General features: G+C 35.1%; 1 protein-coding gene across 1 annotated transcript in view; it reads right to left on the bottom strand.

The window, feature by feature from the left end:
* The window catches only part of LOC126978332 (uncharacterized), a 109,550-nt gene that overhangs the window by 4,561 nt on the left and 77,426 nt on the right, over nt 1-27,563 (bottom strand). Inside the window, exons 68-88 of the mRNA XM_050827066.1 lie at nt 26,452-26,553; nt 26,137-26,234; nt 24,937-25,129; nt 23,746-23,913; nt 22,283-22,433; nt 21,193-21,335; nt 20,321-20,401; nt 19,684-19,720; nt 18,092-18,195; nt 17,510-17,633; nt 15,656-15,742; nt 14,087-14,244; nt 12,750-12,981; nt 11,769-11,986; nt 11,071-11,206; nt 10,463-10,670; nt 6,809-6,879; nt 5,032-5,219; nt 4,047-4,217; nt 2,202-2,297; nt 1,675-1,743 (exon numbers count right to left, since the gene is read on the bottom strand). Coding sequence (XP_050683023.1) covers nt 1,675-1,743; nt 2,202-2,297; nt 4,047-4,217; nt 5,032-5,219; nt 6,809-6,879; nt 10,463-10,670; nt 11,071-11,206; nt 11,769-11,986; nt 12,750-12,981; nt 14,087-14,244; nt 15,656-15,742; nt 17,510-17,633; nt 18,092-18,195; nt 19,684-19,720; nt 20,321-20,401; nt 21,193-21,335; nt 22,283-22,433; nt 23,746-23,913; nt 24,937-25,129; nt 26,137-26,234; nt 26,452-26,553 — 2,835 coding nt within the window. The remainder of the gene's footprint in view (nt 1-1,674; nt 1,744-2,201; nt 2,298-4,046; nt 4,218-5,031; nt 5,220-6,808; nt 6,880-10,462; nt 10,671-11,070; nt 11,207-11,768; nt 11,987-12,749; nt 12,982-14,086; nt 14,245-15,655; nt 15,743-17,509; nt 17,634-18,091; nt 18,196-19,683; nt 19,721-20,320; nt 20,402-21,192; nt 21,336-22,282; nt 22,434-23,745; nt 23,914-24,936; nt 25,130-26,136; nt 26,235-26,451; nt 26,554-27,563) is intronic.

Raw genomic sequence — 27,563 nt, 5'->3', positions numbered from 1 at the left:
CTTTTGTCTCTCGATCCTTCAAAGGGGGCTGGCCCAGACGGTATCCCACCAATATTCATAAAAAAATGTGCAAAACAACTAGCCCTTCCACTAAAAATTATATTTTCACATTCCTTATTAACATCTTCTTTTCCCACTAAGTGGAAATTAGCTAATGTCGTACCAATATTTAAGAAAGGAGATAAATCTGATGTTTCTAATTATTGCCCCATTTCTCTATTATCTATATTTCCGAAAGTCTTTGAAAGAATTATTTCTAACACTCAGCATGGTTTTGTTGGTGGCAAATCTACTCTGACAAATCTTATGAGTTTTGTTAATAACCTAAAGCGTCGACAGTGGTATTCAAACGGATGTCATTTACACGGATCTCAGTAGTGCGTTTGATAAAGTCGACCATAACCTACTCCTGACTAAGCTTTTCAACTACGGTATCTCTAGCCCCCTATTATCTTGGTAAGTCATACCTAAGTGGTAAGTTTCAAAGAGTCATCACGAATGGTTATACCTCCACGTGTTGTACTGTGTACTGTATGCTGATGATTTAAAGTTGTACAGATTAATTAGGTCGCATAATGATGGAGCGTTGTTACAAGAAGATCTTTACGCTGTTAGTTTAGGGTCAGAAGTAACAAAATGATCCTCAACGCTCATAAATGTGTTCATATTAAAATCACGTGGAAGAAAAATGTAATATCCACAACATATTTTGTTAATGACCTTGCCATCAATGAAGTAAATACTGCCAGAGATCTAGGAATTTTAATTGACACTAGACTTTCATTCAAACCACATATAGATGAAGTTGTTGTAAAGGCGACGAAAATGGTTGGGTTTATTAAGCGTATTTCAAAAGATTTTACACAGATTAATTCTGTCATGTGTTTATACAATGCATTTGTTCGGTCGCATTTGGAATATGCTTGTGTGATTTGGGACCCCTTTTACAAAATTCATGTTGATAGGTTGGAAAAAATACAACGGTCTTTTACTCGATTTCTGGTATACAAAGACACAAAACATAGCGGTTCATGTTTACCATACAGCCACAGGCTAAATATTTTTAAATTAAAATCTCTCGAAAATCGTCGTCGTATTCAAGATTTGCTATTTTTATTTAAATTATGTAATGGTATTGTTAGTGCCCCAGAAATATTACGACAAATTGATTTCAATATACCCCGCCCCGGTGCAAGGCTTATTAATCGTGAATTCTTTCATCTTGCTATTCCGAGAACTAATATTGGTCTTCACTCTGAGGAGATCATTTAATGAGCTCCTTAATAATAATTTTGACTCCATGGATATGTTTGGGATGTCGGTGCTACAATTTAAAAGACTTTGCAACAGTGTTATTTATAATAGTTTTTAATTATATATATGGTCTGTTCGCTTTACTCATATTCAACATAACAAATAATTTGTATTTTTAACATTTATTAATCTTTAAATTACTTTGCGTTTTTTGTACTAACATTATCTTTAATAATACAACAGAGCTGTACATACCTGTAAGAAAGCTATTCTGTTCATAATGTTCGTTTTATATTTTGCTTATTTTTGTTTAGTTTAGAATAGCTTGTTGGTGTGTCTATTACAAATAAATAAATAAATAAATAAACCTGTAAACCATAATCGTCTTCGCCAACACCTTTAGTACGATCTTTCAGTTACCTGATACTCATTGTCTTCGTCCACTGCTATTTCAGATAATCGCGAAGGTTTCCTTTGTGCTACTTGTAACTGGAACAAAATATTTACTTTAAAATACACCTAAACGTGCAATATTTCAGGATTATTACATTTACTATCTTATTTCTCATTTTATTAATTTAAAATTTCAACCACACGTAAACAACACTCTCACTTGAATAAAAATTAAATTGATAAATATCCTTGCTGAGGCCGAACCTGCAAGCTGTTACTCAAACCAAAACAGTTGGTTAGTAAATTTCGATTACCATTTAGTAGCACCACTCCACAATCTGGCTGTGAAGCGTTCGTCCATTGTGCATTGTCCATCCATCCACCTTTCTTCTACGTAGACGAAAACTCGGCAACGCTCGGGTCATTCCTCTGATGTTTCAAGTGAATATAGGCATCGGTGATTACTTACCAACAGGTGAACAGTACGCTTGTTTGCTCTCGAAACATTAACAAAATCTAGCGACTTTGAATTTCAATATGAAAGCATTCGTTACCTGTATAACATGTCCATTGTAGGGCGTGATAGAGCATGTCTTGAAGTCTATCATTTCGACAATACGTTCTGACTCCGGTTCCGCAATTACTAAAAACTATTGACAAATATAAAAATATTAGTTATCAATCAGTTCATCTTCTATACTTCTTCTTAAAAACATTATAAGAGATAACAAAAGATTCAGGCACTTATCTGAGCACCGATGCATAGAACAATCAACCAAAAGCGAATGGAGCTACAAAATAGATACGAGTTAGCAAGCAACTTGCCCTGTGCTTCCCCGAGGCATACAAAAAATAGGCACAAGGGTGGTATTTACCAGTGGGCTTCTTTGCACAGGATGCCGGATAAATTATGAGTACAACAGCGGCGCTACAAACTTTTTATTTATGGCGTGAAGCAGTAATATACAGTAAGCATTACTGTGTGTCGGTCTAAAGGGCGTCGTAGCTAGTGAAACTACTGGGCAAATGAGACTTATCATCTTATGTCTCAAGGTGACGAATTTTTGGGTTTTTCAATAATCCTGAGCAGCACTGTATTGTAATGGGCAGGGCGAATCATTTACCATCAGCTGAACGTACAACTCGTGTTGTCCCTTATTGTCATAAAAAAAAACTAGAAGCGAGTGTAGCTCTGATAGTTTTGTCACTGAACTACAACGAATGTACGGATGCATACTTGTTGACGGATTGCGAGTTGTTGGATATGTCCTACGTTAAGGCCGGACATTGACTGCCATACCTATAACACTAAGTATGCAGGTGTTAAAAGATTTTGCATTTCATATGACTGTATGAGCTCTATTATTCATAATCTTTCTCAGACCCCAGGATTTTCTATCTATTTGGGTACAGAGTAGTTTTGTATTATTAATTGTCGAAAGTAAATGTACTCTTTTGTAGAATCTAATTCAGCGCATATTTGGTACGTATATCTAGATTATGTAGAACGAACATTTAGTATAATAATGATAAAGGATATTTATAATAATTAAATGGAAATAACAATAGCATGTAAAAACTCCTAACCTGTATAATACTTTTATTTATTTGTATTTATACAAGCCTCAACATTTATAAGGGCGTTAAACATTTTTATAGATATTAGAGACCACCCAAGCAATACTACCGTTTCACAATTTTACAGATACCATTAGACTTCCGTCTGTTGGCGCTCTTTACGATACTGCTATCTCTTGTTATTGTAAACAGTTTCATTAATAGTAAACACAGACTTCCCTGCGAACTTTCTAACTTTTTTTCAACCCGTTCTTGCCCTTTTCCACAACAAAAAGGTAGCTTATGTCTTTTTCCAAGGTCTTGAACAATTTTGTTTCTAAAATAATCAAAATCTAATTTAGAGTTAAGCATGAAAGCGTATCTTTGTTTTGACTTTCATTCCTTACTCACCCCCACAACGATCGTAATTTCAAAAACGCCATAAGATGTATTTATTTATTTCTTATCAAGTGCCTAAATACAAAGTTTTCATCTACGGTAATGATGAATTTCCATACAAACTTTCACCCCACCTCCAATTTTAACCCCTCCAAGAATTTTTGTCTTATATTTATTATATTTCATCATAATCGGATCAAGTGATTAGGGCGTGATCGCGTAACAAAAAAACTTACATTCACATTTATAATGGCGTATTTTAAAAGAAAAGCGAAATAAATTAAATTTTATTCATCTTATTTCAAATACAATAAAAATAACCATAAACCATCTAGGATTAATTTTGCATCGAATGGTGGTGGTTTCATGTCGATACGATTTGTGGTTTAGGCGTGAAAGAGATAGATATAGCAGGGCTAAAGCAATTTATTTGTTTTATATACCTTATTGGTAAGCAAAAGATGCAGTTGCACATCGTCGAGTAGCACCTCGAAGCCAGCGAGCGTCATCAGCTCAGCAAGCCGGAAGGTCCAGCGCACGCAGTCACGTCGCCACCCCGGCGCTCCGCCTCCGACCACAGCCATTGCGGTCACGCTGTCCGGCAGCAAACGAGGCTATTCGAGGCAACAAACCGCTTATATAAATCTACATTATCGGCCGGGATAGAAAAACCAGTTCATTAAATGAATCATAAATCGTAAGCAGGAAATAAAAGATGCGAAATTTTATTTTCTACAATAATGGTTCTTATAATTTTTGCCCTAAAGTGCATTGTTTTCGAGATATTGGCCAAATACGTTTTTTTTTTTTTCAATAGCTCCACCTGGATCTGGCTGCATTTTGTGATTTCATGCTGAGTAAGTGACCGTAATAGGCTTTTAAAAAATTTTATCGTAAATTTAATGGGAGGTCAAATTCTATTTTTGATAGTCTACATGATTTAAATTTAAAACCACTTCTGATGAGTTTTTCTTGCTGACCGTACTTCCTGTCATTGTGTCAATTTATGTATTAATATGTGATGCCAAAACTTTAGATGTCTTTGTAATGATGTTCTCGTACACGGGGTACTGTAAGTTTAGGTGTAGTGGAATTTTTCACAGGTAAGATATACAGAAACTAAAACGAACAACATTGTAATATGTGTAAATAATCCAAGTAATATTATAAAGTTCCTCCACATTAGATATGTCGGCTGGCACACCCGCTACACGCATATACGTGTAAATAAATGCTTTTCAAATTTTATAATAAATAACGCAGACTATCTTTTTTTTTGGATGTAGAAAATATTAATGTGTGCTCTAAAATTCCCAGCTCAGACTATGCAGTACATTAAATTAACAATATTAATACTCTTTAAAATTACAGATAATCTATGACGTATATATTAATAAAAATTGTGAAGAGTTTAGATATGATATTGACCTTTAGCACCGGCTCCCAACCGGTTTGTGTAAGCAAGCCGTGACCCGCGTACGCTACTAAGTCAGCCGTGGCGCTTAGGGGCTTGGTTATGGCTCCGAGCAGGCCACGTCTTAAAGCTGTCGTACTGCTTTCACTTTCTCCTACTGCGACACCCACAAGAGGATGGTGAGCTAACCCGCCAACAGCACCTGAAAAATAACCAAAAGGCTTGCACCAAGAGAATATTGATGAAAGAAAATATAAAGATCAAACACGGACGAGTAAAAAGAAGGACTCCGCGCCGTGATATTAGCAAGTGAAGCAGCTTTATACTAGTGTGTGTGCAGTTACGGGGTATACCAGTTACACAATTTTTTCCTTAGATAATCATATTATATCATGTATATTATTGTTTTTCACATTTCACAGCGCACAACGGCATTTTCAAAATATTTTATTGCGACGCAAACTGATCTGTTACAGACGATGGCAAATCTCATAATGGCGGCCGATCGGCTTGTATTAGTGTAAGTGAATGCGTGGGGCTAGATATTAAAAAAATTATTATTAAAAATTTTATTATATTAAAAGGTGACAGGGAGTCCATAATTTTTTACTCGTCCGTGAGATCAAATAGAATATAATGAAATATTATCAATATCTGAAACGTAAACTTATGCATCATTAGCGGAATTCCAATTACCATTTGGTCAAAAAAAGGATTTGATCCACTATTAAATTTCTTACACATATAAGCAGCGAAATAACCTTAGACGTAGCATAATAACATATGATGGCGATGACATCATTATGAGACTGTTATTCAAGTGCCTGTTATAGCAGTTATCTACACCCATGTATGAGGAAAACAACAGAAAAATAAAATTGCTTTCTACAGAAAAAAAATTGCGTGTGTACAAAGTACACATGTCAGAAGTGAAACCTGCATTGTGCATGAACCTCTAAACTGCATATGAAGTCCTGGTACACGTTGCTAGGATGACACCTGATTACAACCGCTTTGAAAGACATTAGTTACACCGCTACCATATTTATGTTCTCCTGGTGTCTATGCAGTTATAAGTCGTGCGTATGACATAAGAATATATTAAGGTATACTTACTCGCGTCATACATAAAAATAAAATAGTATGCACATTTCGGTCTCATTCTTTGCCGGCTTCATCCTACACATTTTTGTATTTGTGTTTCTTACCTGTCGTTTTTCCGTTGCATCCGGTTTGAAATCACAACGATTCTAAAGAAGTTCACTTCAAAAATAAGTGTGTTTTGACAGCATTGCCCCGAACAAACACATATAGATATTTTTACTGATACTAATTATTTCAAACTAGCCGACCCGAGTCCCGACAGACTTTGTTCTGTTCAAAACTAGGCACTGTGCGATCTATTTTTACTACCAAACAACTGACAGTTATTTCAAATAACCCCAGTGTTATTTGAAATAACTGTCAGGCTATTTAGTTAACTCTAAGGTTACATTAAAAAAGCTTATAATAAAGGTAGTCGTTAAGTTTATTTTTATGTTTCTGTGCAATTTTCTTAAATGTAAAAAACCTTGTAGGAAGTATTATAAAATAATAAATAAAAAAGATGAATGAAATCGGTAAAGCCGTTCTCAAGTTATAAAGTGAGTAGGAGAAATAGGGGTTCATTTTTATATATATAGATATCAGTGATCAGAATTGGAAGTTGAGAAAACTCCTGTATTTGGTGTGGAGTTAACAACAAAATGTGTTCTACATTTGTCAACTATTTAATAAAAATCGTCATCTTACCCAGTATGTTAATGGCAAAGTTTGACACGCCAGCGACAAGTCCAGCCATAAAACTCGGAGGAGGTCGTCTTCTGCAATAATAAAAAAGTATTATATTTTGATAATGTCTTTTAGGTTTGTATTACTATAAATTAACCAGCATCAATTTTCGGATCAGACGTCTAACGAGCGTACAGCTTAGTTGATGTTAATTGATGGGCTCTACTGGGCAGAAATACGGCTGGTCACCGCGGGGTCAGTAGACCAAAACCCTCCAACAATAAGATACTTCCCCAATCTTAATAAACATAAAAATAAAGACAATCTAACCAACAAATATTATAAAAGCCACAACAAACTGTATATCGCTACTTTCAACGTAAGGTCACTTGTGAACGAGATACGAATAATAGAATTAGAACACGCAGTAGAAAATATTAAATGGGACATAATAGGTATCTGTGAAACAAGACGACAAGGTTATACGATTGAAGATCGAAAAGAATACCAACTGTATTGCTATGGAGAAACAAAAGGCAAAAACGGAGTAGGATTTATGGTTAAAAAGAGAACCAATATTCAGGTTGTAAACTTCATTGGAATATCCGAAAGAGCGGCAATAATTCAGGTAGATATTCATGGAAAGGTGTATTCGATAGCACAAGTATACGCACCCACCTCTAGCTCAACCGAACAAGAAATAGAAATATTTTATAAAGATCTAATAACAATTATTGAAAACAGCAAAAGAAACCTAATACTTTTAGGTGATATGAATGCGAAAATCGGATCACGTAGAGATGGAGAAGTGAACATAATGGGTGAATACGGATATGGCAAGCGAAACAAAAGAGGTGAAAGGTTTGTCCAATTTTGTCTTCAAAACAACCTGAAAATAGCGAACACAATGTTTGAGAAACCACATAAGCTACGATGGACATGGAGATCACCTGATAATACAGTTAAAAATGAGATAGATTTCATTGCTACAAACAAGCCGCAAATTATACTAAACTGCAATGTCATCAGTAACTTAAAACATCCAAGTGACCACCGCTTAGTAAGGATTACTACCAACATAAATGTTAGAAAGCAGTCAAGATGTAAATTCAATTCTAAACTTTCAAACAACTTTGACTGCAAAAACTACAGCTTACATCTTTCTAAATTCGAAGACACAGAGAGTACTTCAGTACAAACTTACTACGACAGTATTGAAAAAATGATTCGAGAGAGTGTGAAAATTACTTCACGCCCACAGAAAGTGCGAAATAGAAGGGAGGAAATAATGACACAAGAGGTAATGGAACTATATGAACGAAAACATATATTAAGGGAAAAAGAAAACAAAACAAAAGAAGAAAAACATGAACTAAGTAAAATACATAGAAGAATTAAAAAGAAAATAGAGAGAAATAGAAAAAAATGTAGATGTGGCATTATAGAAAATTATTTGAAAAAAACAGGAGCAGTCAAGAAGGCAAACAAGCATTTAAGTAATAACAAACAACTGATGAATCAATTACGGGCAGAAACAGGAGCAGTAGTCACAAATAGGAAATAATTAGTACAAGTTGCGACAAATTTCTTTAAAAAACTATACATGCCGACAGAATCTCCTGAGGAATATTTCGAATTGAAGCAAAATATATGCGAAGAAATTCCATTGGTCCTCGAAAGTGAAGTAGAAATGTCAATAAAAACGTTAAAACTGGATAAAAGCCCCGGACCAGATGGAATTACTAACGAGATGATCACTGCTGGAAAAGATACACTGATTAGGCCATTAACTAAGCTATTTAATCTTATTTTAATAACGAAAAAGATACTAAAACAATGGACAAGCACGGATATAGTACTACTATTCAAAAAAGGCGATTCAAAAGACATCTCCAATTATAGACCCATCAGCCTTAGTTCGTGTATATACAAATTATTTTCGAAAACAATATTAAGACGATTAACTAAAATATTGGACGAAAATCAGTCAGTGGAGCAGGCGGGATTTTTACAAAGTTTTTAGACCATATCAACACAGTGAAAATTATCATAGAGAAATACTGTGAATACAATATACCACTATACATATGCTTCATAGATTACAGCAAAGCTTTTGACTTAATCTCTCATAAATCAATTTGGAAAGCTCTGTCCATGCAAGGCATAAATACAAATTACATTGACATAGTCAAAGAGATATATGAAAAAAGTACTTCCAAAATTAAATAAGATACTCCAGGACCATCATTCAAAATAGGAAGAGGAGTAAAACAAGGAGACCCGTTATCACCGAAGCTTTTTACGTCTGTTTTAGAGGAAGTCTTCAGAGCACTAAACTGGGAAGATAAAGGGCTCCAACTTCACGGCAAAGTTCTCTCACACCTCAGGTTTGCAGATGATATTGTATTATTCTCAGAAGATGCAATAGAAATGCAATTTATGATAAACTCACTCTGCCGAGAAAGTAAGAAAGTGGGCCTCGAAATAAATCAAGACAAGACAAAAATAATGACTAACAGAGAACAGGTACCTATAAGTCTTAATGCAAAATTTATTGAATATGCTGACGATTACATTTACCTAGGGAATGTAATATCCTTCAAATCCTGCAATGAGAAAGAAATAGAACGTAGAACTAAAAGCACTTGGAATAAATACTGGTCGATGAAGGAAATTTTCAAATCAAATTTGCCAACGAAGCTTAAAACAAAAGCTATGGAGACCTGTTTAATGCCATGCCTCACTTACGCTTGTCAGACATGGCCTTCTAACCTATAGAAACTTAGAAAAAATTAAAGTTTGTCAGAGAGGAATTGAGAGAAGTTATATGGGGTTAAGAATAAGAGACAAAATTAAAAATGTCACAATAAGAAATAAAACAAAATCAAAAAATGTAGCCTTATCTTTTCTACGTTTAAAATGGAAATGGGCTGGACATATACAAAGAACAAAAGACAAAAAATGGTCCAAAGTAGTAACGAATTGGTACCCTATAAATAGGAAACGAAATCGAGGCAGGCCTAATAAGAGATGGAGCGATGAGATAGTAGAAACAGCAGGAAAGATGTGGACAAGAATTGCAAGAGACAGGAACAAGTGGAAGCGTTGCTGGCCTTTTAGAAAGGTACCAATGTTGCACTGTTTATAAATTTGTAGATACGTATTTTATTAGGGGGTCAAAAGCTTGAGAATCACGTCATGATTTAAGTAATCACCCCCTGTTTCAATTTTGTTACAGAAAATATCGTTTATATATATATATATATATAATCCCTTATAAAATGCTCACAGAATACCTTTATTTATTTACGGTGTGTGTGGATGATGCAGCTACTGTACTCAATAACTTTTCTTTTGTATTAATTTACTTTTTGACTTACTCGTGTAAGGCATTCACTATTTGACATTTGAGTATCTTTGTTGCATCATCTTACATATTATATTGTAATTGAAATAATTTGTAAAACAAAAAGTCGGTAAGTTTTGAAAATGTCGGTTCTGGTTTAAAAGAGTGGCAATGAGTTTCTTGCTACCTCTTTCTCATTAGCTCAACCCTTTACAAAGTAGCGGTAGATTCAGAAAGAAAAAAAAAACTTTTTTTTGACATTCATAAGTGTCAATTCCGTGAACTACATGAATAAAGTGATTTTGAATTTGGATTTGAGTTTGTCATACCTGGCAGCGGCGGCTCTAGAGGCATGTTCCTCGTCACCAGCTAGCAGGTCAAGGTTACGTGCGAGCGACCCAGCACAGCTGCACAGTGAGCGCAAGAGAGCCGCAGCCGCCGTGGATGCGATCCCGCGCACGCCACCGCTAGCCCCGCCGACACGGGCCGCGAGCGCTCCAGGGGCGCCCAATAACTCGAGCCCACCCACTACCCAACCTGTATCATTATTCACAGAAAATTTGAAAATCATTATTCTTATGAACGATGCGGGACTCGAACGACCTCTGGCGTTCCGTGCTAGTGCTCTAACAAGCTGAGCTAACCGTTCGAGTTACGTATCATTAAAGTTGAGTGGTTGTGGGTTTGGAGTACCGCAAAATTTTGTTTTTCGATTTTATTTATGTATTAATCTTAGAAGTGAGGGTTATCACTTAAAAAAAACATAACAAATTGTTTGTATCATTATTATACATACAACGATATAGTAAATTAAAATGAAAAAAAGTTTGAGAGAAAGGGCGAAAACTGTTTGCTATATATAATGGCTATTATCACTTGATAAGAAACTGTTATCAAGTGAAAAGGGTTAATAATAACGCACAAGAATACCACTAACCAGCTCCCAAGATGGCCGCCGACAGATAGTGTACAGTGAGAGCGTGCGTGAGCCGGCCCGTTGTTGTCATCATATCCTGCAACTGGAACGCGCTTAGCCGCAACGGACTTTGATCCAGAGCTATATACATTCGAACCTGTAAGTAAACATTTTATGAAATAGTAGAAGTAAAACAAAACTACGAGAATAAAGGAAGAATTAATAAGTGTTTAGTCAGTCAATCACTCACCAATATAACTTTATACAACGCAATATCTAGCTTATTTTTTATTTCAATAGTCGAATTTTTACAAATCCGTGGGTGCTTCCAAGACGATCCAGCATACATGTACCGTCAATTAAAACTCGTATAAATATTCGTCCTGTCCGTGTTGCAAGACCACGTGGACAACAACGGTGATCACTTACAATCCAACAACCTGATAATGTCCTCTCCCATAAATAAAACATACAATACACAAGTAACCTCAACTCATTTAGGATTTTTACGGCACACCCGCGCATTAGTAGTGTTATAATGGGCGTTAGACAAATGATTATTTTCCATAAAGTGAGCCCAAATATCGTGCGCTGACAACAGTATTTTCAATGGGGTTGACTGCGTTGACTATGTTCTACAGATTTCACATTCTAGAGTAAGTACATTTATACATAAGTAACATTTAAACTGTAATTAACTTATAGCACCATTCACTCACCGCTGTATGTAAGGTGAGTGTCAAATCTAACGGGTGTAAGTATAAGCGTCGCAAGCGGAGCGGTTTTTGTAAGTAAATCGTTTCCGCTTCTGTAACCGCTTCAGCGTCAGTCCGCGTAGGCGGCATGGCTAATCGGACCAACTCCACAATCGCAGTGACGTAAGCGTCCTCTACGTACAACGCCAATGGACCTATCTTAGCCTCCACTTCGGTCAGTTCTGTAAAAGAGCAGAAATCCGTGTTTACTCTGTTCACTATAATATCATAGTACATTAAATTTGTAACCAAAATTTAAAAAATGATGCGGTTCTCGAACCCGCGACCTCTCGGGTTCCGTCAGAGCGCTCTTTCCAACTGAGCAACCGTTCGAGTGACGCATGGGTCATAAATTTTGGTATATCTTGTTCAACTCTCAGGTTGGCTCCATCTACAGGATTTACTTTACAGTGGATAATCTGCTCAGCTTCAATAATTGCATATTAGGAAATTGACTTGAGATGTCGCTCTTTCAAATCTATTTGTTATTTAAAAAAATACAGAAGAAATACAGGGGGCTACTTTAAGTTTTGCTAAATTGCTAATATGAAAAGGGCCTGAGGCCACTTTACGAAAAAAAAAACAAAAGCTTAGTAAAAACTACATGAACAGCATGTTTGCACAGAACTTTTACAATATTCTCTCTGTAGATGCACCTATTTAATAAATAGATAAAACAATAAACGAATTTATGCCATATTTAACATTATTCAAATTATAATTTTAGGACTTAATATAGTCATACACTTAATAAATTCATTAGTTTTTGAGTATTATTTTATGTTATAAAATTGTTTTCACATTTTATAATAACGAATTATAAATTGCAAATACAACATTATAATATTAGAACTTATAATATCTATATAATGAAAAAATAGGTTGATCATTTGTTCCTTCTGTTATTATTTTGATTGTGAATGAACTAATCAGAAGTGTACTAACCAGAAAAAGTATTATTAGCCACCGTCCACCTATCACAGCAAGTTTTCACCATCAGTCTAGCCAGATCCTCACGTGGTTGGAACGCATCATCGGCAATGTTCCACAGCGGCGGCCATTGTTCCTCTTCAATGTCAGCGCGCGCGCACGCAACTACAGCGAAGTCGTATTGGCCGTCTTCGTACTGAGGATTGTCGACTTGAACGTCTCCTGCGGTTAATATCACTCTTGTCTTCTGCAATGGAAATTGCTCACCCGTAAATCACGGCTGTAACTTGGCAGTAATATTAATATTTAAAAAAATACTAAGAGATACGCTTTTAGAGAAAACCATACTGTAATATTTCAACGTTTTTGTACATCATTTTCAAAAAATAATTATTACCAATATTCGAAGAAAGCTCGCTCGCTCGTGAGTATCGTGAGTCCCTACTGTATAGCCACGCTGGCGTGGCCACCGCTTATTTTTACCTACACGGGGAGACAGGCCTGATAAAGGGTCTTGACAGACTGGTTTTTCTCTCTCAGAGCGCATTATTTCAGAGGTTAGTATCCGAAGACGTGGCAGTGATATAATTGACATCAAAAAGTTTTACGGGTCCTACCATCCGAATCGTAAAAGCCGAATCTAAACAAGAAACAACTATCTTTTGATGCTACTTTCGTTAACATTTACAATATATTATACAATAATTATTATTGTTTATAAGTTAATCTGGTAAATTTTTATCTGTCTGATCGCGCTTAATTTGTCGACTCTAGCTGAATTTAAGACAACGAACGTTTGGTAGCCGAGCGTGATAGCTCAGTGTCATTTAACGCTCACAAAAAAGTACTCTGACTCTAAGGAAATCTTCACTTAAATGAAACTGATGAAATCGTGAACAACATCATGCCACGGCCACACAATGGTTATATTTGAACCAATTGCGGTCAATACTCCAATATGTGGACCAGTCTTTGGACACAATGTGACCATTGTGTCCAATTATCGTCCTGTGTCCAACACTGAAGTCGGTTTTTAATCATGTTCAAAGATGGGGGTAATGAAAGGGGAGCGCGCGTATCACACTTTGGTTAGTTTTGTCATTCGTTGCAAGTTGCGGCTACTGTTCGTACGTGTTTCATGGTTTTCTTATACGTAGCAATTAATAAGCATTATGTACCTAAACCATACGCGTTAGCCGCTAGTGCAAATAATTTATTGTCTTTGTCTTGTTGTCTAATATTGGCTATTCTAAATTAAAGTAAAGCTTGGATGCAAAGTTGAATCCAATGTGTAGCCGCGGCATCAATGGAGACGTCACGGTTGGGCGTTTATTCGTCAATGGCTTCCTCACCCTAGCGTGATTTCGTAGGTCCGCTCGAACCGCTACTCTACGTAGATGTAAGCCGAGTATTGGCCGCACGTCCCAGCTGTTAGCCACGCTCACAGTTATACTGTCAATGACGCAAGCGATGCGATCGTTTTCCATCCATGCGTGTTGTTCCGACAAATCTAGAAAACATCAAATCATTATAAAAATACATCGAGCTTATGACACGCCTAGAACGTTCAAAACACACATTTTATAAAACTTTAACGTAGCCAGTAGCGATTTTTTTACGATGTTGTGATTTAAACAATTTGTTATTTTAAAATGTTATCATGTGATAAAGTGGACTCATACCTATATATTGGCCATGCAGACAATTCAACTGGGATAAGCGGACGCGGGGTACAGAATGCTTATTGGTCAGAAAATAATCGCAACTTTATACAAATTAAATTTGTAACCAAAATTTATGAACGATTTTGATCGAACCCAAACGTTCGAGTGACGCATAGGTCGTAAATTTTGGTATGTCTTGTTCAACTCTCAAGTTTTGGCTCCATCTACAGGATCTGCTTTACAGTTTATAACCTGCTGAACCCTAATAATTTCGATAAAGAAATTTACCTGAGATCACTCCTTCAAATCTAAACAATTTGCTATTTTAATTGATCCCCAGTGAAAATGTATTGAAGTAGGCGTTACTTTGCGGAAATCCATTTTGCGGAAATCCAAATGATTTGAGTTTTCTTTAGTGTTAATTCCGCCAATATTTGTCTTTAAACAATTCGACACGTGTTTCGCCTCTACACGAGGCATCCTCAGGACGAGTTGACTCGCCAAAATCTGGCACGAGACTCGTGTTCGAGTCCCGCATCGCTCAAAAATTTTGGTGATAAATTTATTTTGCGTAATGATGATATTTCTCACTTATGGAACTACCATAAGTGAGAAATATCACTTTAACAATAACAAATTGTCTATATATTCTTAGTTAGAGTATTCGTAAGCCTCTAACGGCCGTCCCCAATATACTATCTACAGATAGAGATAAATTACTACCTTCTACTGTCAGTAATTAGCTGTCAATAATCTGATGCTGTCCCTATATACCCGATAAGCCATTCTTATCGCCTTATATTGGGACGCGTGAATTGCAATTTCCATACAAACTTTATATCGCTGTTAAGCTATACGTCGTCCCATTGACAGACAGCGTGCACGGCTTATCCGTGATGAGTTACCGTCGATAAGTTTATTGGGACAGAACAGTCAACGATAGTTACAATTTTTATCTCAAGTAAGAGATAGACTGAATATTGGGAACGGCCGTAAGAGAGCAATAGAAATAATTGTATGTTGTCTCGGTGACAGTTCTACACTGCCACTCTGTCTATTTGTTTGTTTCGATGTTTTCAGGTCGATATAAAATGGGCAAGCCTTCAAAAAATCACTCATATTGCGAGAGAGTGCGGCGGTGATCACTTAGCCCCACGTTTGTCTTCTTTATCCTATATAATAATTAGCACAGTAAAGATATTAATGATCTTGTATAAATATTTATCCTAGTAAATAGGATAACAGAAAAGAAATTACCAGCATAATTCGCGCCTTGTAAATCCATAGAACTTTGACTGGGTTTTGCATCACCAGGCTTCAAACTTTCAGCTTCCTCCAATGATGCTATAGAACGTAAGACAACATTTTCAGGTTAATAAATCCATTCAAATAATTCCCCATTCACTACCAACACCAGCATCCATCGAAGGTCTTGCTTGCTGATAGCCACAGACGGCGTGGATGGACTAAGCTTATAATAATACAATATGGAGTTACATCCAAAAAATATCTTGAAGTGAAAACTTTTTGGTAGAGGAAAATCTTGTGGATTCGCCTCATTGACATGCTCATGACTGACGGACGCGATAAAATAAATAATAAAATATATGTATATAGTTAGACACATTTTGGATGGGTGAAATCTCGTGAGATCGCGTCACTGAAATCCTTATAGCAGTAGGCATATCTGTAGCTATACAGCTGATATATTGTGAAACAGTTGTGCTGTGTTTATACTGTGCATTGTTGAAATACTGTTTTTGTTTCATAATTAAATTTTTGAATATAAGTTATATAAATTAATTAAAATTTACAATTAATTTTTTAAAACTTTATGAAATTTCAAATTTTAATAGTAAAAGTTCTAAGTTTTCACTTATAATTATTATTTCAACAAGCAAGTCTCATTATGGATCCATATAATTATAACGAGTGAAAGAGAGAGATAAAGAGGGGGGATGTTTCATTCGATGTTATTTGTTGCAGGCAGACAAGACTTCAGGTACATTATCTTACAATACTTTATTTTTATGGAAGAAACGATCGTATCTGATGTTAAGTAATCTCCAGCGGCCACTTTCTTTTGCAACACTAGAGGAATCACGACATTGTAGCAGGCCTCGTAATAAGGTGTGCCTACGTATTTTTTACAGGTACCCATGTATTTACCCCGATAATAATAAAATAAACCATGCTCTATTAATCGCGCATAAGTATCAAGTTTGTCCATTAATCACAAAAAAACAATTTGTCGTATTACATCTCTTCGACAACACTCAATCAACAACACTAACCCCCTTATTCATAATAGTCTGCTAACTTAAAGCATTGCTAATTCACACTCTGTCATCTTCTATTGACCTAAGTCAGAATGAGAAAAAACACTCCTAAGCGGAACACTTTAAAGTTAGCGGAACATTATGAATAAGGGGGTTAGGCTCAGACTTTACTTATGTAAAACTTAGCTGTGTGTAAAGCTTAGAATATACCTTGATTTCCTTTTTATAGTCATTTGACAGCTGAATTATGCTGAGTTTAAGCTAGGACAATCAAGTTAGCGTTTTATCCACTCAGCAACGTTTTACGTAATACTGAGTAAATTGTAATTATGCTCTAAAGATCTCACGTAGTGTCGGAATAATGGGTCTCGATATCGCGGGCAGGGGTCTCTAATAAAGCAAGGTGGCCACATGAGTATTTATTGCTGTCATCTACATTCTGGTCTAGTCTAATCTGTGAACGGCTGATCATTTGGGATTGCGTAGAGACGTTTCTTTATTGTGTCTCCTCCTCCATTTATCACGTATTCAGAATATATGTATGATAAGCCATAAACTTGTTAAACATCCTCACCATGTATGGATGGATGTGTGTCTACAGAGAGCGGAACAGACATCTAATAAAGGAAAAATATTCGGATAACTCCACAATAATGATACTAAAACAATCACTTAACATCAATAACTCTCTGAGGTTATGAAATAGAATTTATTGGAAACCAAATAAATTTAGCCCCTTCATTACAGATTGTAAACTAATATATTTTATAATATCAACAATATATGTTGAATGCTGTTTCAAAATTTTTTATAGAAGAAGTAGTAGTATTACCGGCGATATCATGGTGGACAGCTGCTGATACATTCGCCAACGAAGAATCTCTTAAGACTTCCACTGTACCCCTCATTATCACCATTCCGCGCGGTGTAAAATCATGTCTTTCATTCTCTTTCTCCTGAAAAAATAGAGAAATTACGAAGTGAATCAATTTGTTTTTCTACTCAAATAAAAATACTCCTGGCATATTAATGTCCACAATTATATATGTCAGAGATTCGTTAGGATTAAGATCGGCCATCACGTTGTTTATAACCATCATGAACTTTGAAGTCGATCAGTGCACATAACCGGCGCACGCGCTAGCTTGAAGACGAGTGCGGCTTGACTTGACTAGTGGACAATAATCTTAACTTCTTACTTAACTTAAACTTAGCTTCAGTCATATCACACACATTGAGGTACGCATGAGCGCCACTAACGAATATGACATATATATATAGAATATGAATATCTTTGACAGATGAAGTTCAGCAACAATATAAAGAATAGTATAGAATCACACAGGCCATATTGCTTAATAATATTCTATATAATATTCTCCGGCATATTTTTACTTATTTAAAGATAGCTAACCTTATTTTCATCACTACTACGTTTTCGGAAGGTGAGCAGTATCGTGTCTTCGACTTCACTTTCATCAACTGAGTCCGATGATTCATTTCCTGATGGATACCGCACTGAAAATAAAAATAAATAAATAATATATGGTTGCAGTAATCCTAAACATACGTAATCTACTGCTTAAAGTATTCAAGGGGAGGGTATTATATGAAACCACCCTGAAGGGTTTGCAAGTTACATTAATATAAACTGGTGGTACAATGTGACCACTGCAAGGGCATAGCAACATTTAATAGGGCTTAAAAACAAAATAATTTTAGGAAATAACATTCACATACAATATAGGAAGTGTTTCATTCTATTACCATAACATTACAATATAAAAAAACACATGTGTGCAATTCACACGTAGTAGAAGTGAAACGTTCAACAATATTGGCTTCACGATAATGAGACGAATGCAAAATTTCGGATATATTACATAGATTTATTCAGACTCAGAGCTAACAATTTCGATAAATGATCCTAGATATTTATGGTAACTAAAGTATGAATTAAAACTTTGGTATAAATATGATCAATTTATCTTTGGAAGAGTGCGTCAATTACTGATACAGTGAGACTGTTGTACATTTTCAAATTAAATTTGGCGTCCAAAAATTGTGTCTCTATCGTCTCGCTTTTTCGTTTCACCGAGCTTCAAATCACAACGATTCTAAAGAAGTTTCACTTCGACAAGTTCTCACAATTATTATGGTTGGAAATTCGGTTAGATTTTAGAATTATTATACAGCTAAATATTTTTAGAGTAAATATTAAATAAACATAAAAAATAACCAAACATTTGAGAGATCACAACAGGGGCCTATTGCATAACATAATACAAGCTAATAGTATAAGTGGTTATGGTTGGAACTTGTTTATGTTGCATAATAAAGTTGCAGTAATAAACTTACAAGTGGTAAAATACCCGTAGAAAATATTAACTAATAGAATAAGTGAATTATACTACTTTCTGTTGTAATTTGAAGCTGAAAATACATATTATTAGAAAAAAAAGTTGTAACTATTTCTACGTTCCTAAGGGGCACCATATTATTTAGTATTCGTTAATCGATGTGTGTTATTATTGTTCATTAGTAGATGAAGAAGAAGATAAAATATTGCTCCTACAAATAATGCGTTTCGTATGACATCGATTAAAGCCGAGCGTATTCTTTAAGTAACTTTATATGACATTTAACAAAGTAGCAATAATGGTGCAGATACTCCCAGTCAACAACTGTGTTCTACGCTCCACACTTTCTGATAATACTAGCACCAATACTACTAGTTCTGATAAATATATTATGCAACAGAACACATTAATAGCACTATAAGTAACAGTATTGTATTATTACCAAAAAAATTGCTATGCAAATTAGTATAACATGTAAATCATTAGCTTGTAACTTGTATCATTTTCTAGTATTATTATTAAACTTATGCAATAGGCCCCTGATCAACGTTTTCAGTGCTTCAAATTTAAAATTATACATACACTAAGGAATTAAAACTTATCATAAATTCCATGATATTTACTCACATCTTAATTGTATACTTACATTTTTGTATGGGGCCCATTTGGAGTACTTCTTCACTCTAAAAAAAAAAAAACACCATTATATCTTTGAAAAATTTGTTTAAGACATTACAATTATCAACTGACAAACAGGCACCGGCAAGGCAAGCATTTCATATCTGGACCCGTATCATTGTTTAACAATATTGCCTCAAATCACATCGTCAGAAATAATGTATAGTAAAAGAAGTTTTTCCAGCAACCCCTGTTCCTCTTTTTTATAACCCAATCACAGCATACGTGGGCGTTCATAAGGTCGTATCCATTCTCAATCATTACCACAGTTTATTTATAAATTACATGATGTAACAAATACTAAGGGTCTAAATTCCATAAAAATCTATCAAAATTGTAGTCAGAAAATATTATTTATCACATACAAAGATATCTCATAATTTAAACCAGCTATTCGAGTACATATCGCCGTAGCTATTGTAGCCATGAAGTTACCGGGCTAACGCAAAACGTCAAGCGTAATTGCGATGCCTAGATAGTACAGAATTTCTGGGTTTATCAAGAATCCTAATCTGCACTATGGGCAGTGAAACACTAAAAGTAACTAACTGAAGTGAATACTCAGAAAAACAGATTACAAGTTATACCATAAAATAAACACTTACATTATCATCGTCCAACAACACTGTGTCCGAAGGTAACGGTCCGAGCAAACGACGCCGAATGTCGCTAGCTGATATATCATTCTGTAATATATACGTTACTTATCATTACCATTTACCAGTGGGAGGCTACTTTGCACAGGATGCCGGCTAGATTATGGGTACCACAATGGCGCCTATTTCTGACAAGAAGCAGTAATGTGTGAACATTATTGTGTTACGGTCTGAAGGGCGCCGTAGCTAGTGAAATTACAGGGCAAACGAGACTTAACATCTTACGTCTCAAGGTGACGAGCGCAATTGTAGTGCCGCAAAGAAATTTGGATTTTTCAATAATCATGAACGCCACTGTATTGTCATGGGCAGGGCGTATCAATTAGCTTTAGCTGAACATTCTGCTAGTCTCGTTCCTTTACTCGTTTCGACTTATTATTTCAAATAAATTAGCACATACAATGAAATCATTTCCGATAATGACACAATATTAGGTATACCTGAATAACAATTCAAATCAGCAATTAATAGCACATTTAAACACAATGAATTTAATTAATTGTCGTAGGTTATACACTTAGTAGGACTACTAATGTTATTTCTTTTTCTAATGTAATCATTTAGTGCGTAATTGTTTTAGTCCCAAATAAAATGTAGCCGATCCAATTTAAAAAAAAATGAGTATGAAGTATTATAATATTTATTTATATTATATATTATTAAGTAATTTATAACATTTTTTTTTTTCATTTTTATGAAGTCTTAATTTTTGGTTCTACCCATAGTTTAATAATTCAATTCAGTAGTCCCTAAGAATCTTGTTTTTTGAAAGTTGCTTATATCGAATTGCTTACTTAATTCGAATGAAACAGTAAGCTTACCTGATCGATGTCTAGAAATTCGATGAGCGTAGAATGAGGGTGTGTCCTAACGCGCACCTTGATGGTCATACCACCAGACATTTGCAGAAGCTGTTCACCATCAGTCACCACTATTGGCTGACACCACTCCGGGGGAATTTCCTCTGTAATGAACACATTATTATTCAATACACTAGCTATAGCAACTAAGCGTCTTATGGCGTCATTACTTTCCTAAAGTATGGTGAAGAAGGCAATATTTGGTCACAAAAGTTACTGTTGTTCATGGTCTTATCATGGAGAATCCTGCTTCCAAAAAAAGTTTCCAAGTGTTTTATACTAAAAAGTCTGAACTAAAGAAGTAACTCTCAGCACGGAGTTCCAGTTCAATCCTCGTCCGCTACGTACCAAACTTTTAATGATGATTCCTCTATCTCATACCATCAGTCAACCATGTATGTATGCCAGTTTGTCCTCCTTTGACATAAAAATGATATCGAAACACAAAATTACATTTGATAAAACAGTTTATGATTAGAATATATATTAAATATTCTCAATTTTTTTTTGAAAGCTCTAATCTCTCTTGTTTATATCTCTCTCTTGTTTGACCTGATTCTTGCCACCAAATTCCATTGGATATCATCCCCACCATCTGAATGTATGGCGTTCCTCCACAGTGCGGTATGCACTCAGCTTTTACGTAAAAGCAAACTGTAGGATTAGCTTAATTACTCGGAGTATCCAGGACAATACTAAAGGCCGGCAAATGTTATTTCTCTGGTGTTGTTGAGAATGTGGGTGATTGTTTCGCTTTCCCTATACTTCCACAAAAAAAGATAAAACTATTTTGAATATAAACCTCTTTCGAACTCAGACATCACGGTTAACCGTAGTTACAGTCACGTTGTCAGAAAATATTGTCGGTGTCCACGCTCCTTTCAAGATCACGCATTTGTTTCACAAAACGCACCATTAGAAGTATATTTTTTTCTTATATTTTAGAATTATATCTGTGCAAAATTTCTTATTCTTTTACAAAAACACAAATTATAAAAAAATTCGATATTTCAAATCAAAACTAAAATACATTATTCCATGTTTGACCCACCTCTGACAGTGGAGACCGTGAGAAGCGGTAGTGTGCGAGGCACGTCACAAGTGGGCGGGAATCTGCCACAGTGGGAGGGGCTAGTGTAATGTGTCAACGTTCCCTCTGCAACCACGCACCTCCAAAGAGCGCCTTCACATTCCTCGACCGCCTGGAAGTCCAACGATAACATATCTAAAACTATTTTGCCGATGTCCATGAGCAGAAGATATATAATTGTACATTATGTTACCGTAAGTCATGACATGTGCCCATTTAACCCTCTTATATACACGAAAAATATGTAAGTACTTTTATTTTAACGCGTTTCTTATTGAGCTATCGATGTAAATTATTATTTTTTTTTCAAATTCAAATATTCAAAATAGGATTTAAAATCACTTATTGAACGTCAAAACTACCACTCATTGAAAAATTTATTTTTCTAGTTCAGAGTAAACCTTCACAACAGGACATTTAAATAATCCGTTATATTCTATTTGTTACTATGTAGGTGGTGCTGCTATACCATGCTGGTGTAATAATTATGGCCGGAAATTCTTTACATACGGGCAGTATATGCAGAAATCGGGGATTGATATTCATCAATTTAGTTGTTTCGTGTCTGTCTGATGTGTAACTATTAATTTGAATAATTTATTCCGAGTTTAATTTTATGCCTTTAATTCGGATAATTTACAAAGTAGTCTTAAGTAACTGACTAGGTATCTACTGTGTCGGGTCAACGCCATCTGTTTGGCTTTTTTGGCAAATTCATATATTATTATTAGATTTTGCTTATTTTAAAAATATTTTTAAGTTTTAATGGTATTTTCCTAGTCTGAATGCTGCTTCTTTTTGTATCCATATATACTATTGCGTACTGAACACAATAACTCAAGACCTCCAGCAATGCCTAGGAATACCTAGGAATACTTAATAAAAAATATTCTGCAGTATAAATTTAAGATTGTAAACGATGTTAAGGAGAGTTAACTATACCTGTATATTTCCTCTGGTCGACAGTTCCTGAATGATGAGGTCCGTAGGTTCAGCCACGGTCAGGGATTTGCCCGTCCGATATTCATCAATTTAGTTGTTTCGTGTCTGTCTGATGTGTAACTATTAATTTGAATAATTTATTCCGAGTTTAATTTTATGCCTTTAATTCGGATAATTTACAAAGTAGTCTTAAGTAACTGACTAGGTATCTACTGTGTCGGGTCAACGCCATCTGTTTGGCTTTTTTGGCAAATTCATATATTATTATTAGATTTTGCTTATTTTAAAAATATTTTTAAGTTTTAATGGTATTTTCCTAGTCTGAATGCTGCTTCTTTTTGTATCCATATATACTATTGCGTACTGAACACAATAACTCAAGACCTCCAGCAATGCCTAGGAATACCTAAGAATACTTAATAAAAAATATTCTGCAGTATAAATTTAAGATTGTAAACGATGTTAAGGAGAGTTAACTATACCTGTATATTTCCTCTGGTCGACAGTTCCTGAATGATGAGGTCCGTAGGTTCAGCCACGGTCAGGGATTTGCCCGTCCTGTTGTGTATCACGTATTGCGGGCACGGGTCTTCAGCGATCGTAATTATACATCGGTCTTCGTGTATTTGTTGACATACGACTACTGGCACCTGGAAGGAACATCAGATGATTCATTGCCAGCTTTTAACTCAAGACTATTGAATTAGAGGACAGCTAATACAAACCTTGCTTAGCTCAGATCTAATGTGTAATAATTCCGAAATAGGTTATTAAGTTTCAAAAGGGAAATTATAACTATATTTTTAGGAAATAAGACCAAACGGGTTTTTTTATAAAAATTGACAAATTTTTAAACTACCAACTAAGAATTCACAAACGAGCAAACATCTAATTAATTAACTTTTAAATGAAATACATCAATTTGTTAAGCTTCCAAATAAGTAGTGTTGTTCCAAATAAATATTCCATACATAATAAATAATAGTAATATAAATAAATATAGTTCTTTGATTACAAATTAAATGTTTGCTTAGGTGTTTTCGTAAAAATAACGAGTTATGAACACACCTCCATTGATGTTTGATTTGACAGGACCACAGAGTACTATCCAGTTTAGGTTGAAATATTACCTCATATGGTACGAATGAATGAATGAACTAAATCAGTTTGCGATTTAATTGACATCATTGCGATTTAATCAATTGATATGACGTCAACTTAAATTAGATAGCTCTAATAACGTCGAGGTACGAAATAGCAAAGCGGTTCATTATAGGTTGCCAATTGAATCGCAATAAGAGTTTCATCCGGGCGCCGATTTGCAAATGAGCTGTCAACCGCCGCTCCACGGTATTTATAGCTACAGCTGTGACGTCACGAACTCAATCGCAATAAAAAAATAAAAATTTATCTGATAGATTCTCATAATATTATTAATAAAAATAAATATTTAACGATACTGATTATCAGAATATATTTTACATTGAATTAAAATACTTTAGACAATCACGTTTGATTTGCATGTTTAACCAATGAAAGGAATGATTCTATATTCAGCAAAAGTAGTCAAAATTTGTCATAAGCTATCAACGTTAGCGGTGGAGGTCTATCTAGTCTTCTTATCGAGCGCTCAAACCGAGAGGTGCTCTTAAAGTGTTGAAAGATTTACATACCGAAACATTGTACTCATTCCGCAACGCAATCGGTTTCCGTAGGGGAGGTTGACCGAGCCGGACCGGAACGGGTGTGTGAGCGGGACAGGTGCCAGCCGCCAGAGAGAGACAGAGAAACGTGCGCAACTCTTCGGCATGTCCGCCGCGCCACCGACCGACGACCCAGAATCGGCATAGCGGCACGCCCGCGTTACTGAAACCAATGTTAGTCTTTTCGAACTGAAAACTTCTATTGGGGATATAACAATTTCTTGGTGGATATTGAATGAGACTCGGCAACAGCGCTTGGCTTTATAACGCTCGTTTAGGTATGGTCGGCTCGGGTCGACTTAGTCTATCCGATCGAGAGACAGCAATTCTACGATTTCTGTTCTTTTTTTAGAGTAAGCTGTTCATCTCTGTGTGTCTGTCCGTGTGTATGTCCTATCATAAGCACTTTGGCTTACACGATGGAATTGGCTAATGGTCAGGCTATATTATGACTGGATTCTGCTCGCGACTGTGTAAATGTTCTCTATTGCTTCCCAAGGTGTATATTAAATATAGTGTTTTGATATATTTTGTACGCGTATAACAACCAGCCTAGTATCTCTATCCACAAAGAGTTAGTTATACGCTACTTATTGAAATCATAAGAAATAAATTTTAGCTTAATGGAAAATCAAAAAATTTAGAACTGCAGAAACATGTGATTACTTGAATGTTATATAGTTAATGGTATATTTAGTACATCAAGAGTAATTATAAGATATAAATAATGAATTATTTCAATTGGATTGCATCCATTGAACTATAGTCCATTGTTTACATTATTTTCATAATTCCATGTGAGAGTACGTTTGTTTGAGATTTTCCCGATCCAGGTTATGTTTGTCTGTCATTAAAACTGTAGTTATTCATATTGGACTATGAATAATAATAGTACAATACACGATTTTCTAACAAAAAAAGTTTTAAAAGTATATTTTGGGCCGTTTCTATCATTACATCCCTTCTTATAATCGAAACATTTTTTGAATCTATTCTAGTCTTATAGATAAAAAGTACACTTGATAATACAGAGAAAAGTTTTATTGGAGAAAATATAGGTACACTAGGAATGCGTGCGGCTTAACGCACGCAGTTATAAAGACCAAAATGTTTCCTTACAGTTTACTATAACAGGGTTTTTGACAATAAAGATATAAAAACTAAGCATACCTTTCTCCTTCACTTGATACTGGACGAACACATTTGTACATCTTTGGTCTCAATACTGTGTTGCTATCCATCTCTGTTGGTACAGCAATAGCTGAAACCTAAATAATACACGTAGAAAGTTAAATATCGTTACCAATACAAAACAAAAGATCAATTTCAATTATATTTCACAAATATCCGTATTAGTTTTAAAAATAGTAAGGAGAGTAATATAATAAGTCATATTGCCAATATTTCATGATCAATATTGGAATATTCAAGGGTTTTTTTTTAATAATGTGAGTTATTTCAATGAAGTAATAAGGAAATACTCACCAAAATGTCAGTGTTCAATCTATTGATGAGAACATACGTCGATGTTACGCCGAGTACGTTAATATTTTCTTTGATTTCGTAGTACAATGTAAGTAACGCCACCTGGTGACAAAATATGATACAGGTTTTCTACGCGATAAATAATATTAAAGAAACATATTTGATTCGTACATCCATTTAAGTTCTTATATTTTAACATCCAACTAATTACTTAACAACTTACATCCAATTACATACGTTGACTAAATACAATCAAAAAAATATTTTTACATATTTCATTACAATATTTGATAAAAATCACTTTATTAAAGAATAATAGTTATACCTAAACGTACATCGAGATCTCAATTGAATTTGTGAAAAATGAATCTCACAAACTCATAGATTTAATAGACAAAACTTCACCAGCCTAGCGAAACTCTCTAAGAAAAAAGGGATTCACGCGATTGTATGAAACGTGCTGTCATTTATAGATTGACAGATGACGGATATAATCTTGTAAAGATAGCCGAAATCCACCACGTTTTTAGCAACTGTTCGCTTTCAAACTTAGCCGGATCATACTCCATCGCCAATTGCCGTACTGTAATTACTATTTCAAACTTATGTCAAATAACTGCACGTTTCAATTTTCCTCGTCCTCTAGGCCTCTTATAACGTCGTATTCTCAACCTCTTTGTTCATGTTCATGTCATATTCAGGTGTACGACGTTACTCTAACACGCTCTCCTTATGCCTATAGACATTAAAAATTGAATAAAAAATATAGTCCGACATTTCGTTACCTTTGCAGATCAATGTTCTCAGTGGGATTGAGGTTAACAGCAGCTAAGAAGGTTTATATCATTTTTGTTACTCAGAAGTTTACCGCCAATTATTATTGCCTTGGAGTTTCCCTTGTCTAAATCGGCTTAGGTATATAAAGAATGTAAATATTCTAAATTAATTAAATTGCTTATCATAATTGTGTTATATTCGCGTCAATTTAAGAAAATATCACAAGCAATTGCTTGTTTGACAATTTGTTATTTTAAAGTGATACTCGTATCTCTCACTTCTGGGATTAATGAGACAAATTAAATTTATTAACGATGCGGGACTCGTACTCGCGA

Source organism: Leptidea sinapis, chromosome Z, assembly GCF_905404315.1.
Source record: "Leptidea sinapis chromosome Z, ilLepSina1.1, whole genome shotgun sequence".
Classification (NCBI taxonomy): Eukaryota; Metazoa; Arthropoda; class Insecta; order Lepidoptera; family Pieridae; genus Leptidea; species Leptidea sinapis.
This window is presented reverse-complemented; position numbering and strand designations above follow the sequence as displayed.